Below are 17,446 nucleotides of genomic sequence, written 5' to 3'. Positions count from 1 at the left end.
GATGTTGTTTGCGAGAGGAAAAACCCACTCGGTGAGTCATCTTTTCCCCTTCAACAACACGCTTCCTCAACAACACCAACACACTGATATTGAAGGGTTGCACAGTGAAAATATAAACATCCGTTCGGTGCTTTTCAATGCTCTTTCCTCAATATTTGGGTTTTTAATGCTGGCCTAAATTAAGCTAAAAGTTACAACATTTGCCCAAACACGCACAAAGTATGTTGTGTTTATTTCCAAAATGTCAGATTTCAAGGGATAAATGTTCGTGTGACCTTTCATCTAAAAAACCAAAACAAAACACAACTGCCGTTAAAAGGATTTCCACCCGGAGCAACTGTGTCTCTGTGAAGCCGATCTGAATTCATCCGTTGGAGCGGCTACAGAAGATGTGTCAGTAGGCGACAACCCAGACCAAGATGTCGTCCTTCTAAATATACTCATAACTCAGCTGACTCACAGTGACTAATGTGTGTGTGTGTGTGTACACACACCTCCTCCTTGTTGTGCATTCAATAGACTTTAATGCTTTACCCTGAACGCAGTCAGGGGTTTAACCCACAATCTGTTGGCTCTATCTGCAGCCGTTCACACCTCAGCAGGTAGAGCTCTGGCCCAGTTCACACCTGGCATTAACATGCGTCTAGGGTAGGGATGCTCATTTTGAAAAATGTTCTTAACCGATAACCGACCCTCGTTAACCGATTATTAACCGTTAACCGACAAGATTTGTGCCTCGCATGCAGTGGTGTACCAGCTGCAGGAGCACAACAGATATTGGTTGACGGGAGTCTCCAGTTCACCGTCCGGGAGCGTTAACTTAGCAGCTACGATGCTGCGTGTAGTGTCGCGGACATGCAGCCACTTTCCCAGTAAAAGTCTCCACCGCACATTTAGTTTAGTTTAGCAGGTTGTCAGCTGTGTGTCTGCCCGGCGGAACTTTAGCGAGTTTCCAACAAACAGTGTGTGTATTTGTGCTACGTTAGCAGCTCTAGCATTGCCGGAGGCTTCGTGCTCGCCGCCGCCGCACACGTAGTCGGAGTAACTTTAGCGAGTTTCCAACAGACCATGTGTGTGTGTGTTGGCGGTGAGTGTGAGGTTGCTGGTGAGGTCTTTTGTGTGATTCCTTATGTAGAAAATCTGTTTTACAGATCTGTCGATTAAATCAACTAATTGATTAGTCGACAAAATGGTATTAGTGTTCGTCGACTAAGAATTGCTTTGATCGAGGACGGCCCTGAAATAAACACGGACATCATTTCCGTTTGCAACCAACAAATGCGTTGTTGTTTTTAACCAGTTTAACGTACAAATGAAGCAGTTAGTTCACTGTGCCGCTCAAAGGCTACCGGCCGATACCGGCGACTTTTAAGGTGGAATGTTTTCTTGCATGTTACTCAAAGTACGAGTTAACGTCGTGAATCAATCAACACACCTTAAATATCAATATGACAACTTTGACCAACCCGCTTGTTTTTATTGGCTCTCTTGCATGACGTATGTTTTAATGAAGATTGGATTTTCAAGCGCTTAAAGAATGTTTATGAATTTCAACCGGATTATTCAAACTGCGAATATTGTGTTTCCTCACTTGGGAGAAAAACAATGGCGGAGCATTGTTCCGGTAGCACGACACCTTCCACCATCATTCAATGAGGCCCAGACCACCTCTGCATGTGGTCTGAGCGATCGGATCTCAATGCGTCTCAAGTGCGTTCACACCTGGGCTGTCTACTTGTGATTGGATCACTCAAGACACATGTTACTGCCAGGTCGGAACAGGGCCTATGACTCATCAGGTAAAGCCTGAAACAACCAGGGTAAAGGGTTCAACTCCCACAGGTTTCACAAAACCTACTGTATACTCAATGTTACATTAAGAGGAGAAAGAAAGAAGAAGAAACCAAAGAGGATGATGATGGAGGAGACAAAGAGCAGCATGCATACGTACCTTTCTTCTTCTTGGGTTTGCTCTTGGATGGCTTCTTTTTGCTGCGGCTGCTGCGGCTGTTGGATCCCTCCGAGACTGAGACGCTGTTCATGCTGCCGTCCTCGAAATCGCTGTCCACTTCAGGCTCATCTTCCTCGCTCTGTGAAACGTGAGAGACAAACTTCTGGCATAAAAAATAGTTTGTGGTACACATCTCAACTGTATGTAGGCGCACAACAAGTGTGTCTGCAGGAAGCAAGAGAGACAGAGAGGAGGAGAGGCGGATCGTACCGATGAGCGTTTCCGTTTGCTGTTGAAGCCTCCCAGTTTGATTTTGAGAGGAGCCACTTTCTTGGTCTTGGCGTTATTCTTCTTCTCTAGTTGTTTAGGTGTAGGTTTGGACTTCTTGCGAGCGTTGGGACCTGCCGACACAAAACAGGAAGGCAGAGGTCAGTCACATGCAGAGCCGAGGAGAATGAGAACAAACTGTTCGGACTGCTTTGGTATTTCAGATCCTGTTCTTTCATTTGACCCACCTTTGCCTTCCTTCGTCTTGGCCTTGCGTAGCGGCGGCGGAGCGGCCGGCTGAGGCTCTGCTGCAGGTGGTGGCGGCGGCGGCGGCGGCGGCGCAACGACCGGGGCGACTTCCGCCACCATGGTGTCGACCGCGGCCGGTACGTTGGCGGTGGCCAGGGCTGCGTTGGCGGCAGCGGCTCCTCTCAGGGGGTTGTTGGTGCTGAACTCGCGCCACTTGGCGCCCAGAACCATCATCATTTTGGACACGGCGATCTTGGGGTTCTTGGCTGCGATGAGGGGCCTGGAGGTGGAAGGAGGGGAAATACAATGAAAAAAATGTGGTCTGATTCATCTTCAGCAAAGATCGCAGTGAATATTTGACACGTTTGGCTGATACAAGTGCAACTGAAGCTCAATTTGATTTCTCATAAGAATAGAGAAAAGAACAGCAACTGGTGCAACATGGGAAATTTCTCTCCTGGAAAAACTAGAGAGTAAAGAGACCGACACAAACGAGGCAACATTCATATTTCTTAAGCTGTGTGAATAGTTCTCTGGTTTTATGTGATCATCTACCTGACGAATTGGCTGAAGGCCTTGTAGTTGGTCAGAGAGCGGTAGTCTTCCTCAGTGAAGATGTGGTCGATGTCCTCCATGCCCCAGTCATCGAGCAGCTGGGACGACGACTTTGGCTCCTACAGGAAACAACAATAAGCTTCATTAGCATCAAAGGGACAAGTGGAAATGTACAATATTAAGATCAATATAGAAACAACCAGTGCTTGAAGTGGAAAAAGTACTCCTCTTATTCACATGTTGGCTGGTATCAGCAATGTCTTGTGACTTATTCCTATTTATTCATTAATTCTTTAACATTTTATACTGGGTCAGTCATAGTCAGCTGTGGTTTTATTGCTATATTATTATACTTCAATAATACTATAATACTCCAATAAACAGTGTCCCAGTCAGGATGCTCCTACATATTATGCAGCAGGATAAAGAGACACATTCGGAATTTCTACAGTGAATAAAAGATACTAGGAGACATTGGGTTTGGGTCGTAACCAAAGAAAAGTTGATGTTTTTTTACATAAAAGTTTAAAACTATGCACTTTCACATCCTTTTGGACCATTATTACAAGTTAAATGATTACTTTATTATTTACACATATCACGGTCTTCGTCTGAACATCTGATTCTACTGGAAATGTTTGTCCTAAAGGAGCAGATTCATTAAAAAACACTAAAGGCTGGTAAATTTACATTGTACGTTTCTCTGTGCCAATTGTCACCAATCACACCAGCAGGTCAAATAATCATCATATGCAGGTACCAAGTTTTGCTGTTCTTTATTTTAAGGTTTATAGACTTAAAAAAATTCAACAAACAGATGTTGAAATAGGCAGCTGGTGAGCAACACGGTCCTGCAGAGCTAACAGCTACCGTTAACGGAGACTGTATTGAGTTTCATTGTGATGCATTCATGCTCTACTCAGTAAATATGAATATCGGGCGGTGGTAAATTCTAACATTATCATGATGTGTTCAAATGTAATCTTGTAAAATGTAGTTTTTGGCGAGAAACTTGAATAAATCTTTTAACTTCCTAACACTAACTCAAAAATGTTTGTCGTTTTATGTTTTACCACGGTATCGCATTGGGTATCGAGAATCTGGGAATTTTAGGTGTCGTTGGAAAATTAAAAACAAAAAACAAACAACACATAAATATGACGATGTACCTGTGAAACAAACAAACTAAATCAACCAGATGGGTCAAAGGCCATCTGTCCAAACTATTTGAAACTTTTTGAAATATATTGCTGACAAAGAGTCAGGTAAGACTTTCACATCACATCACACGGTCAGCGGTAAGACACCGGTTTACAGTGCACACGTGTGAATCTGAAAACACGGCACAGCTTGTTTCCGCTCCACCACTTTAACTCGGTAAGTGAGGAGTTATCAATACTAATCCGATCAATTGATTAGATGACCAGCGAGTGTGGAGGAGAACCTGGTTCAGCACACGAGCCCTAACGTGTGCAAAGCTGTTCTGCCCATAATTCAATATGTGCTAAAGAGACAACATGACTGGTGCCAAGTGTATTTCTGAACATTATTCTTCACAACAAAACACATTTTTTTTACGTCAGAAGCTCCCGCTGGCTGATTACAGCGCCGACTGATCACGCTCTGACTGAGCGGCGAACACGTGGGACCAGCTGTGGCTTTTCATTGTCAATCTGGAGCTTCAAAACTAAACGGCACTGTTTCCATTTAGAGCTTTTAAAAAGCGGGGCTGTGTCCTTGTGCACCACAAAAGCCCAACCTTCCGCCTCTTACAAAAACACTTTTGTTCCCTCCCTGAGCGTCAGCAGCCGCCATTATTTTACTCACAATATACTAAATTATTATGACACACATGACGTAAGCATCGTCTTTCCACAACAATTCAATTTCGTTTAAAAATTAAGTGATTTTTTTCCTTCTGTCTTTTTTTTGGGGGGTTAATTTTGAAACGATTTCATCAACTCTACCAGATCACATTTGCATGGTTAGGAGGTTTAAGTGTCTGGTGAGGAGGGTCTGAAATTAGCAACCAGACAAATGCAACAAAAATGAATATTTCAGAAGTCCATTAGGATTCACCTGTCACACTCACCAGGCACTCATAGTTTTTTAAAGATAATTACTTTAAATGGCTTGGTGATATACAGTAGTTCCTAATTTAGTGCCAATACAGCTGATTTGACAAACTGATGACAACTTTGATGAATGATTTAAAGGTCCATATTGTAAAAAGTGACATTTTAATTTCTTTTATGTTATAAAGCAGGTTTGAGTTCTATATAAATACTGTGAAAGTATCGAAACTCTTAATCCAGAGAAGTACACACAGCCCGTATACAGAAACTGAGCTTTTGAAACAAGCCGTCAGGATTTCTGTCCATTTGTGATGTCACAAATCGACAATATTTAGACCATTTCAAAGTTTTAAACGTAAACATTCTAAATGTGTCCCAGTTTATTTCCTGTTGCAGTGGATGTGAATGTCATCAGCTGACAGGAAGTAAACATGGACCCAAGCTGTTGCCTAGCAACGCAACTCTGTTGCAATTCCATTGAAATGTACTAAAACGGTGCGTTTCAGACAGAAGGTGAATACAGGTATATTCAGGCAGACATACAGTATGAGGAAAATAATTTTTTTTTGAACATTAAAGTATGTAAACATGTTCTAGTAGAAACACAAAATACAAGTATGAACTTGAAAATGAGGACGATATGTCCCCTTTAAATCACTTATCAAGTTCTAGCTTTAAGTTTGTGAAAAGTTGTATATTGTTTTTTGAGTTTCACTTTAATACTTTATGTGACACTTTTGTTCAAACAAAACATGTAAACAGAAGTTTCGGCTCCGGGAAATTGTGACGTAAATTCAACCTTACTTTTGACGTTCTATATAAGAGATGCACCGATCGATCGGCTGATCTTCAGCTCGACAGGCTGTGACCGGTGACCGGCCAATCGATTTTATTTCTAAAAAGCAACAAAATGTTGTGACTTATTCAGACCATCGGGGGAAAAGCGAAAAATATATTATATTGTAATTCATTCCCACGATGCTCACAGTGACCCGCTTTTCCCTCTCCACTGTCAGTAGGTGTGGGGCAGGCAGGAAGATGACGCTCGCCACAGGAGTGGGCGTTAAAATAAAATAATATAATACCCCTCTTCACCTTCTTGTAAATATATACTGATTCCTAGAGTCCTACAGTTTTAGATATATAATAAAATAGAATACAAGGCCTACATAAACAGTATAGAATAATATTTTCGTTCCTCAGATTTTATTCCTCGGATATATAAATGATAATAATACTATTTACATATCATGTTCATAATTTATAAACATACAATTGAATTTTCTGTTAAAGAAAAGTTACAAACATGTTTGTGTTTGCCGTCAATAATAGTTCTTAAAGAAAATCTCAATTTGAGAAAGAAAATTGCAATGTGTGCATCTCTATTCTATAGAATCACTGATAAATCAAAAACATATGTTTGAGAGGTGTAACGATTTATCTACTACATCGATGTATCGATTTATATTCCTACAATCAAACTACATCGATAGGTACTCGTCAAGTTGTTCTTCACGGGAGACGTATATCGATATAAAATCAATTTGAAATGCAAAAAACGGTTGTATGGATACTAAGGATTTGCACCTTGTATTTAAGGACGACAAACGTTGTATGAAAGTGTTTTTTGCACTTTTATTAGTAAAGAAATAATAATAATAATAATAAAATTATGACGACAGGAGTAAAGTAAAAAAAAACAAAAACATAACCTTCATTGAACTTCAATAGAAGTTGGTTTATTATATTTTTTGTTAAATATTGCACTGCCTTGTATCTTGAGAACTGAATCAGCAGGTCCTGCAGTTGCACTTTTTATTATTTTCTAATAAAAGCTGTATGTATTTGCCATTAATCATTGTGTTTACTTGTTTATATCCATAAATATTTTATCCCTGATTTCCTCACAAGAATAACTTTGATGAATCCTGACCTGCTCTGTCCAGTATCAGATATTTATTTCACAATCACACTGACTGAAATTTTGGCAAAAAAAGTTACTGTATTGATTTCAAATCATTGAATCGTAACGTATCGCTCTAGATGAGCCAGATATCGTCCTTGAATCGTATCAGAACCATGGAAATCGTATCGTTGTAAAACGTATCGTTACACCCATAATATGGATGTGTTCATTGATAATAAAAATAATCATTAGTTACAGGCCTACAATGTTCTCTTAACTTTGTCCCAACTTTCACTTCTGACAGTCATTCGTATCAAAGCAAACAAAGGCTGAAACTAACAATTTCATTAAAGGTTAATCTGCCAATTATTTTCTTGAATAACGCATTAATCTATAAAATATCAGACTACAGTGAAGAAGCCCAAGTTCACATCTTCAAACTTCTTGTTTTCTCCCAATCAAAAAGGTAAAAAAAACACAAATATATTCAGTTTGCAATCACAAGAGACAAAGAAAAGCAGCAAATCCTCACAAGTTAGCAGCCAGAACAAAATGTTTGACATCCTTGCTCGGAAAATGACTTCAAAATAGATGCCCATATATTTTTTTGCTTCTCTCTGTAAGTTTTACACCACCTTGTAAATATTCTGGCCAATAAAGCCAATTCCTAGCCCTAATATTTAAAAGGCCCTGAGCAGGTGAGCACTAATTTCAGCCACCCTGCACCTTCTTCCTCCTCCTCTTCCTCCTCCAGCCTTTCAAACCAAGACCTGCTTCCCGTTTCGTCATCTAACTGGCTGCAGAACTGATCGAGGGCGGCTCCGACAATGAATCAAAATGTGTGTTTATCTAACCAAAAAAGAAAAAAAGGGTCAAGAGCGCAGTGCAGTGTGCGGCGCTAGGCGGGGTTGCCATGGTAACAGCATATATGCCTTACAACACCCGCCCCAGACACACACACACACACACACACACACACACACACACACAGAGACTTAACACACACCACGCCACCCCTTGCATAAGTGTCATTAACTACAAGGCCCCCTATTGGCCGCCAGGCTTCCGAGTCCACCAGACACGGCTCTTTGTTTAAGCATCTCTCATATCACATCTCTGTTTGTCAAACCAGGGCGACTCCATTACAGGTACGCAGTCAATAGGTGCTCATCGTGGAGCAAACAAAGGGCTGGTATAAAAGTTAGAATCCAAAGAAGAAAGACATTGGACTAGATGCTCAACATTTTAACCAAAAGGTACACGTAGCTCAGTTTCCTGATGTTTCTGTCTGTCTATTGTTTGGCACATTTTGAAAAAAGGAATAGTGGTTTTGCATGTTTTGGCCCATTAACTACACCTCACATATACTTTAAATCACAGCTAATTATTTTGCATATGATGTTGTTGCACTTGTTTTTTTGTTTTTTTTACCAGTCCAAGAAGCATGTTCATTTCTTTACATAATAAAAAAATCTGAACATCAAAATTGTTTTCCTTTTTTGTCAAAGTCACAATATCGATGTGCGGTACCACATCTACACACAGCAATGTTAACAATGCTAAAAATGAATGCAGGTTTAAATGTCTGCACATTGATTTTCAGGGAGGAATATGAAGAAATGGCTGCATGGAACAATAGGGAAAAATACACTGAAAATCAATAAACCGCATGGCCCGTATAGCCTCGAGAATGGTCACCAAAAAATGTTAAGTGCACATAATTTGTCTTTATCGAGCTGAAACTTGCAAAACACAATTTGTATGGTCCTTTAAGAGCGACATCCAAGATATTTCCTACACACACAAAATCAAACCGGTGCTGTAGGGCTGCACGATTATGGCCAAAATGATAATCAGGATTATTTTTATCAATTTGAGATTACAATTATTCATTGATTTTAAGGACAAAATATTTTCCCATTTAAATCAACAGAGAACTGCTTTCATTTCCATGTTGTGCTACATTCTTTCTAATTAACAACTCTGCATCAAAATGACACTTTAAATAAGGTTTGTTTGCACCTGGATTCAGTGCATTCTCATTTTACTCACTGGCAAAACGAGTAATATATAATACGGTATATAACTCTTTTACTCTGGACTGCAACCGCAACATTCATTTAAAGGTCCCATATTGTAAAAAGTGAGATTTTCATGTCTTTTATATTATAAAGCAGGTTTAAGTGCTTTATAAATACTGTTAAACTATCAAAACGCTCAATATACGGAGAAATACACACAGCCCATATTCAGAAACTGTGCGTTTGAAACAAGCCGTCAGGATTTCTGTACATTTGTGATGTCACAAATATACAATATTTAGACCATTACACGGTTTTTAACGTAAATATTCTAAATGCGACCCAGTTTATTTCCTGTTGCAGTGGATGTAAATGACATCAGCTGACAGGAAGTAAACATGGGCCCAAACTGTTGCCTAGCAACATGATTCCGTTGCAATATCGTTGAAATGCACTAAAACGGAGCGTTTCAGACAGAGGGTGAATACAGGTATATTTAGGCAGACAGTATGAAGAAAATAAAGTTTTTTTTTTATCATTACAGCATGTAAACATGTTCTAATAGAAACACAAAATAAAAGTATGAACCTGAAAATGAGCATGATATGGGACCTTTAAGTTTTTCACAGGCTGCCTCTGTAGGTGCGCGCACGGTGGCAAGACAGCGACGTTTTGTATGAGCGGAGCACACATTTTAAACGTCAATATCGCAGTCGATCGTGTTCACTTAATTGTGGGAAGGCAAAATTGTGATCGCGATTAATATTCGATTAACTGTGCAGCCCTATGGTGCAGTAATCAAAAACATAACAGTCACCTTATATTCATTTAAATAAAAGATCCAGTTTGCAAACATGCGTTTTTTCTTTGACAACTACAGATTTAAGAGATTTACCAACTGTTCTTTAAAGGTTCCCCATACGATGTTCAGAGCGTACATGCCTTTTAATGCATGTTAGTGCATGTGAGCGTGCCCCACTGGCTAGCTCATGGCCGGCGCTCTGCACTGCTCTCATACGGCGGTTACAGCTGATAACGCCGTCGTAGCATAGTGCCCACCCTCCAGTTCTCCTCGGGTTAACACTGTTAACACTAGCTTTGTCGGCACTGTTGCTAGCACCGTTAGCTACGAGCCGCCAGCTCGCCCGTCGCCACGTTGAGAGCCGTGCGGAGGTAATAGAAATGTTCTGAATTTCATATTTAGCACCTTTAAAATGTAACAGCTTTTTATTGTTATGATGTAAAGCGCTAGGCTTGTGTCCTACATCTCTTTAAAATTTGCTTGTGATTGTCAGCCACCTGCCATGATGAGGTTTGATTGATTTCAACATTTACCATAGAACTGATCAATATTAGACGCACATTAACTGGCTGCAATTTATCGCTTTGATTAGATTCCACACAATTATGATAGAATCACTATAACTCATTACAATTCTTGAGTTTTCTGGGGGTCATTGAAGACTTTTTGTGTCTGATAATGTTGTGTCAGAGGCTTATCAACCCTGAAAAGAGAAACGCTCCCTGCCTGATTCTTCTCTAAGATTTAAGCTATTATCAGTGCAGATATATGTGTTGAAAAACGGCACTAAAACATTACTTTTGCCCCTCAAACACCCCGTTTTCCTCACCGAGTTGTCGTCATCGTCGTCGTCGTCGTCATCGTCCTCGGGCTCGGGCTCTTTCTTCTTGCTCCTCTCAGCCCCGGAGCTACTCCTCTTCTTCTCTTTGCCACTGCTGCCTCTCTTCTTCTTTTTGCGTCCTGGAGTGTAGTCGCTGCCCTCGCTGTCGGAGCGCTGGGCAGCGGCGCCATCTTCGGCATCCTCCACCCCGCCCACGGGCTCTGGTGAGCTAATGGGGAGCTCCTGGAACAAGGAGAGCAGAGACAGAAGTTAGCAAACTGAAACTGGAATTCCATAAATTGGGTATCACTGTAAAGCTGAGACTCTTGTGGATCCAATGAGCCCAACTGTATTCATGTGTGATGATGTTAGTCCCCATAGAAGACATTTCATTGTAGTGAGACCATGTTTTGAAACTTGACCTCACTGTATAAAATGACCTGTGGTGACCTCTAGGATAATCACAGCCTCATGAAACTTTACTGCCACAAACTAGAGACCTAGAGCATTCAGAGGATGGATGGATCAGACTAGAGACCTAGAGCATTCAGAGGATGGATGGATCAGACTAAGAGACCTAGAGCATTCAGAGGATGGAGGGATCAAACTAGAGACCTAGAGCATTCAGAGGATGGATGGATCAAACTAGAGACCTAGAGCATTCAGAGGATGGATGGATCAAACTAGAGACCTAGAGCATTCAGAGGATGGATGGATCAGACTAGGGACCTAGAGCATTCAGAGGATGGATGGATCAGACTAGAGACCTAGAGCATTCAGAGGATGGATGGCTTTCTTAGCTACATTACATTAACTGCTCAGAAACCCTTCTGAGCAGTTTACACCACGAAGTGCTCGCCATCCAATCACGGAAAAATGCAATTCTTGCAGAAATCTCAAAATGTCAAAAGTTTTTGATCCCAAATCACAGCATGGCTTTTTCTATGGTGCTCCTCAAGTTCTTGGTGTCTTAATGTGGTATTTTGGAGGGATTATTGATAATTTTTTATCAATTCTCCAGTGCTAAAAAATGGTTAAATTTAGCACCAAACCTGTGTAACAAATGGTATCAACCCCAAAAATTGCTGCAACAACTGATGAGACATAATAGAGCATGGGGATGTCCATCATATACTTCTACACACAGTGCTGAGCAACATTTCAAATAAATCTTCAGGTTCCCAGCTTTCAGGTGATGTACACCACTTCTATGTGATATCTACTGTTGACCTGCTGTCTCCCCCTAAAGATCCCCTGTACCCCCCTAAAAAAGACTAAAACGGGTCTATGTGGGTCTCAGAGGGTTAGAGAAAGATAATAGTTGTAACTGCACTTCAGGTGCCTTAAAATCCATTGTCCTTTCTAGTGGTAAAAGTAGAGATACGCTCCAGAAAAAAGTCATTAAAAGTAGGAAAACCATCATATGTATAATTCAAAGAATGATTGGAGGGAAAAAAGATGCAAGAAAAAAGTAGATTAGACAGATTTGAGGAGTCTAAATCTAAAAAAAAAAATATGTCATATGCACAATAAGGAAATATGAGCTCCATCGTCTATTAAATCCTACCATACGAGGACAGGAAGCAAATTTGACTTGTTGGCTGTTTTGCCTACATGAGAAGATTATCTAAGTCTGCACACAGTCATGCTTTTTATTTTAAGTTCCATTGAACAGGTCATTTTACCTGGACATAGGACTTGAAAGTTGTCATATTCTTAAATAGTTCCCTTACTTTTAGGGTGTAGCTACAGTAAGTGACCACACACACTCACCTCTCTGCGCGACCGCCTCTTGCTGCCCTTGCTCTCTTTGCTCTTCTTAGCCTTCTTCTTCTTCTTCACCTTCGGGGTCTCAGTCTCCGAGATCTCCTCATCCTCGTCGTCTGCAAATTAGGCCGGCGGAGACATTTCGTGGTTAAAAATATATACAGATGAGCGACTGTGTGTCAGTGTATTTGGGCTGTGTGATAATAACATTACTGAACAGAGAGATGTGAAGATGGTAAACAACTTCCTGTCATTGAGCAGCTTCTCTCACTTGTACTTGTATTTTGATATACATTTTTTATAGAGCTGAGACGATATGTTTATCTCCCGATTCAATACCATCACGATACCTGGGTGCCGATTCATTATGTATTGCGATTCCGAACTTTTTTAACACTAAACCATGGGAAAAAGTTGAATCACACACTTCTAGGGACTTTTACTTTGGAAAATCTCTAAATTGATACAGTAAGAATGTTTGATTTTCAGCATGTATGTAGTCAGAGCAACCTGAAGTCAAATATATCAGTCATTGTCAAGAATTATTTATGAAATTGTTGCCAGCAACCCCCAAAAAATATATCAAAGAATAAAGACATTTCCCTCACAGATTAGTGGTGTTTTCTTTTTAATTTATAAGGGACATGTAATGTTTTATACTTCTGGTGAATATAATCCAATCAATCTAATTTCCATAAATGTATCTTGTTTATACAGTTTTTAAGTGGTCTGTGATTAGATGGCTAGAATAAAAAGCAGCAGGAGAACCAGGACTAGTAGAGGATAAGCTAGTGGTCTGGGTTAGTAGTCCATTTTACAAGTTATCCTTAGGGGGGTGATTCAAATCAGTTTCGCTCTAGTGGTTAAAACTGTAATTTACAACTGATTAGTCATTTTACCACACCCTCCTGCCTGCAGCCCTTATGACAGAGAGGATCCCAGTCCAGTGTTTGGCACTGCCTCAGTGGCTCCAAAGTGAAGTGGTGTGGCACTCACAGCCTATTAATGTAATTGACTATGGTAAAAAAGTAAATGGCAAGCAGCCATTAAGATGCACCTGGTGAGGAAGAAGCTCTAATGTGATGAGCTTTTTAGGTCATTATAAGGAGACCAAGCTGTGTGTGTGGATGGTGCAAGTGGGGGGAAAAAGCATGTTTAATTATTGTTAAAAGAAATCCAGAGCTTTGCTTTGTATAAAAAGCAGTGGCAAGTTTTCCAAAAGCATCTTATGGCTAAAATGATCTTAGTCCACTGGCTTACAGAGGATGGATGATCAGGAAGAGGGGCCATGAGCTGGGGACTCGAGACTAAGACTCGGGGCAGTCACAAAAACTGGTATTTGCAACTTGACTTGGACTTATCTGCTCGATGATAGAAAAATCTCAAGTTCTGACAGAGTAGAATCTCCAAACAACAACTACAAAAAAGAGCGACAGATCGGCCTTTATTCTCAGCTGTGCAAAAAGCACCATTAACAAAGCCATAAAAAGGAAAATGTTCAAATATTGTGCAAAGTTAACGATCAAGTCGGCATATGGAAACATGAACCGATTTGCAAATTACTTCTAAAAACATGTAACTTGAGCTGAAACATTTAAATTGATTAAGCGGTTATTCGAATCAACAGAAAATGAATCAGCAACTATTTTTAGAAGCCCTTACTTTACATTTTTTAAGCACAGACCAATATTTTTTTGGTTCCAGCTTCTCCAAATGTTGCCACATTTTTCTGTTTTAAATCATTGTATAATGAATACTGTATCTTCCACGTTTGTGCTGTTGGCTGAACAAAACAAACATCTGAAGATATGACCTTGGACTCTGGGAAACTGGGATGGGCGTTGTTTTCTCACATATTATAGACTAAATGATTAATCAATAATAACTAAAGTTAATTGCAGCTCTAGAACTTGTTTCAAACCAAGCTTCTGCCTGAGTCCATGTCTATTTCAGTGGTGGAATAAAGTACATTTACTCAAGTACTGTACTTAAGTTCAATTCTGAGGTACTTGTACTTTACTTCTACATTTCAGAGGACATATTGTACTTTTTTAGTACACAACATATATTTGACAGCTTTAGTTACTTTGTAGATCTAGATCATTAATACAAAATATAATCCACTAATAGATTATGGTATATTATTATAGGTTAAGCGACCAAGCAGTATAAAGTCAGTAAAATGAGCTCCACCTTTACCAGCTGCAACATTACAGTGATGTACTCCTAAATGCATTAATAATTATAATCCAATAATATTTATCATTCTGAAATGGGCCACTCTGCATAATGAGCACTTTTGCTTTTTGTACTTTAAGTATATGCAATGCATGTACTTTTACTTTGAATGCAGCCATTTCACTTGTAGCAGAGTATTTTTACACTCTGGTACTGCTACTTTTACTGAATACTTCTCCCATCACTGATGTACTTCCAGTTGCAGTATCTGATATTATAAGATGACAGAAAAACATCTGTAGAAGAACAATAACGTGCGTTTATATCCGAAAATGTAAAAAAATTTCCCACATATTTTGTTATGGTTCTGTTCCTGTTTGCACACTTTTTTGTTTATGCAGTATCACTTCACAGATTTATAAAAATACAGTGCTATTAAATGAATGCAAAGCAGTATTTTAGCACTTAAGTACAATTCTGAGGTACTTGTACTTTATTTGAGTAGTTTTAGGCCACTACATTTCAATGGGACATATTGTACTTTTTAGTACACAACATATAGTTGACAACTTTGGTTACTTTGCAGATCTAGATCATTAATACAAAATATAATCCACTAATAAATTCTGCTATTATTATTATTATTATTATTATAGGTTTAGATACCCAGCAGTATACAAAGTCAGTAAAATGAGCTCCACCTTTGCGAACTGCAACATCACAGTGATGTACTCCTAAATGCATCAATAATTATAATCCAATATGTATTATTCTGAAATGGGCCAATCTGTATAATAAATCATGTTACTTGTGTACTGTAAGTACATGCATGTGCATTTACTTGAGTAAGGTTTGGAATGCAGCACTTTGACTTGTAACAGAGTAGTTTTACACTGTGGCATTGCTGAATACTTCTCCCATCACTGATGTACTTCCAGTTTCAGTATCTGATATCATCAGGTGACAGAAAACAAACATTGTCTACCGTTTCTTTGCTGTTCAGAAGAACAATAAGGTGCATTCAGATCGGAAAATGTAAAGGTGATTCCACATCTGTTGGCATAAATCTGTTCCTGTTTGCACACTTCTTGTTTATGCAGCATCACTTGACATATTAATAACAATATGGTGCTATTTGATGAATGAAAAGCCGGATTTTAGTACTTGAAGCGAACTTGCAGGACTACTTGTTCTCAACGCTTCCACCGTGTACGCTGCGCGTGCTCGTCGGTATTATACAAACTGTAAACAAAGCCGTGTTCAGTCGGTGTTAACAGCAGCTATTAAACAAGATACATCTGCTCGGTAAAACGCTAGATGTGTTTTACTATGTTGGATTATTTGTACTTTTCCTCCCAGTCCACCTGAAGGCGCCGGCCATGAGGAGGGAACACCGAACACTGAACGTCACCGGCAGCTTCACAGCTAACTGGCTGCCTCCATCTTGTCATCGACACGTAAATAATGCCGGTACGGTAGCAGGCTGACGGTAGGCCCCGGGAACATGCCGGGGAACCGGCGTGACTTCACAACAATACAGCTGGATCTCTATAGCGGTCCCGCCTCTGGTTGTGGTCGGTTAAACCGGCTAAACACGGGGATTTATTCCATCTAAAAGGTGTTTAACAGCAGCGACCTGCGAACTAAAGCGACTGAGCTGCTGCGTCCGCTACCAGCAGCTAGCCGGTAGTTAGCATGGACTAGCATAGCGCGATGCTAACGGAACATGATTGATCTGAATGTAAAACTAAACATCTGCTGATGCTAGCCGTGTGAACATTAGCATGTGAGCTAACAGATGAGCTGGTCTTACCGTGCACTAACCGCTCCTCCGGGGCTCCGTACTCCTCTCGGTCCTCCTCGCTTCCAGACATCTCGGACAGCAGACAAACTTTCTATTTAGTTAGCTAACACTTTAGCCAACTAAATAAAAGTTGTGTTAGTGGGATAATCCAGAGTTATGGTCCGGTCTGGAGTGAGTCCCAGGTGGGTGGTGAGGTGAGAGCAGCCGGCCAGCTTCAGACAAGGGAAACAAGAACAAACACAAGAAATAAACGGAAGTGAATATTGAGCACCTAAAGAGCCTCAGCTTTGAGCAGCCGGTACCGGCACCACGGGGACCTCTCTGGATCACAAATGGAACTTTATCTGGTTATCAAGTTGGACAGCTCACACAGATTACCACCTCTCTCTCTCCTTCTCTCTCACTCCATCTCCTTGTTCAGATGACATGCCATCTTGCCACAATCGGTAGTTTCCGTGCCATTAGCATGCGGGCTAACCGGAGGTTGACCGGCGGCCAGCTGAACATCTGACACTAAACTACACAGTTAACATCTCATGTTAAACATGTCCGTGGAACCGGCATCCGACCATCTGAACTCCCATTTTAACAAACAATAAAGCTGACATACTCACTACTTGATTCCCCCGCACAGCTTCCTAAAGCTCCCTAAAGCTGAGGAACTCCGGCTCACTTTGAGTGTATTAATCAATACTTGGGCGCTCTTTGTGTTAACGCTATTAACACACTATTAAAATAGAATTTCCGTGTTTTTAGTAGGCAGCGTGTGCGCACGACGCCGTCTCCTCTTTCTCTGCCTCGCACACTACACACACCCCGCGCGCGCGCACACACACACAAAGAGATCAGGGGGCAGGCATCCCATAATATCCCCCCCCCTCCTTCACACATACACACACTTCACCCCTCCCCCACTCTGCATAGTTACCTTGCAACGTACAGACCATAATAGTCAACTCACCCCCTCCCTCTCCTACAGTCTCTTCCCCATTCCTCCATGCACCCCTCCACCCCCTCCCTTAGCAACCATGGTTACCATGGAGACCACCCC

The 17,446-nt window shown here is 40.6% G+C and overlaps 1 protein-coding gene across 5 annotated transcripts in view; it reads right to left on the bottom strand.

Moving 5' to 3' along the window:
- The window catches only part of LOC141753957 (chromodomain-helicase-DNA-binding protein 4-like), a 40,553-nt gene extending 23,307 nt beyond the window's left edge, over positions 1–17,246 (bottom strand). For 4 of the 5 annotated variants that reach the window (XM_074612663.1, XM_074612666.1, XM_074612665.1 and 1 more), the window contains exons 1-8: positions 17,010–17,246; positions 16,405–16,607; positions 12,420–12,529; positions 10,656–10,889; positions 3,023–3,141; positions 2,467–2,747; positions 2,222–2,352; positions 1,952–2,090 (exon numbers count right to left, since the gene is read on the bottom strand). In XM_074612663.1, the coding sequence (XP_074468764.1) occupies positions 1,952–2,090; positions 2,222–2,352; positions 2,467–2,747; positions 3,023–3,141; positions 10,656–10,889; positions 12,420–12,529; positions 16,405–16,465 (1,075 nt within the window). In that variant the 5' untranslated portion in view covers positions 16,466–16,607; positions 17,010–17,246. Of the gene's footprint in view, positions 1–1,951; positions 2,091–2,221; positions 2,353–2,466; positions 2,748–3,022; positions 3,142–10,655; positions 10,890–12,419; positions 12,530–16,404; positions 16,608–17,005 lie in introns of all 5 variants that reach the window. The other variant, XM_074612664.1, reaches the window with a different exon arrangement.
- Positions 17,247–17,446: the final 200 nt, after the last annotated feature.

The sequence above is a fragment of the Sebastes fasciatus genome, chromosome 17 (genome assembly GCF_043250625.1).
Source record: "Sebastes fasciatus isolate fSebFas1 chromosome 17, fSebFas1.pri, whole genome shotgun sequence".
NCBI classification, from domain to species: Eukaryota; Metazoa; Chordata; class Actinopteri; order Perciformes; family Sebastidae; genus Sebastes; species Sebastes fasciatus.
This window is presented reverse-complemented; position numbering and strand designations above follow the sequence as displayed.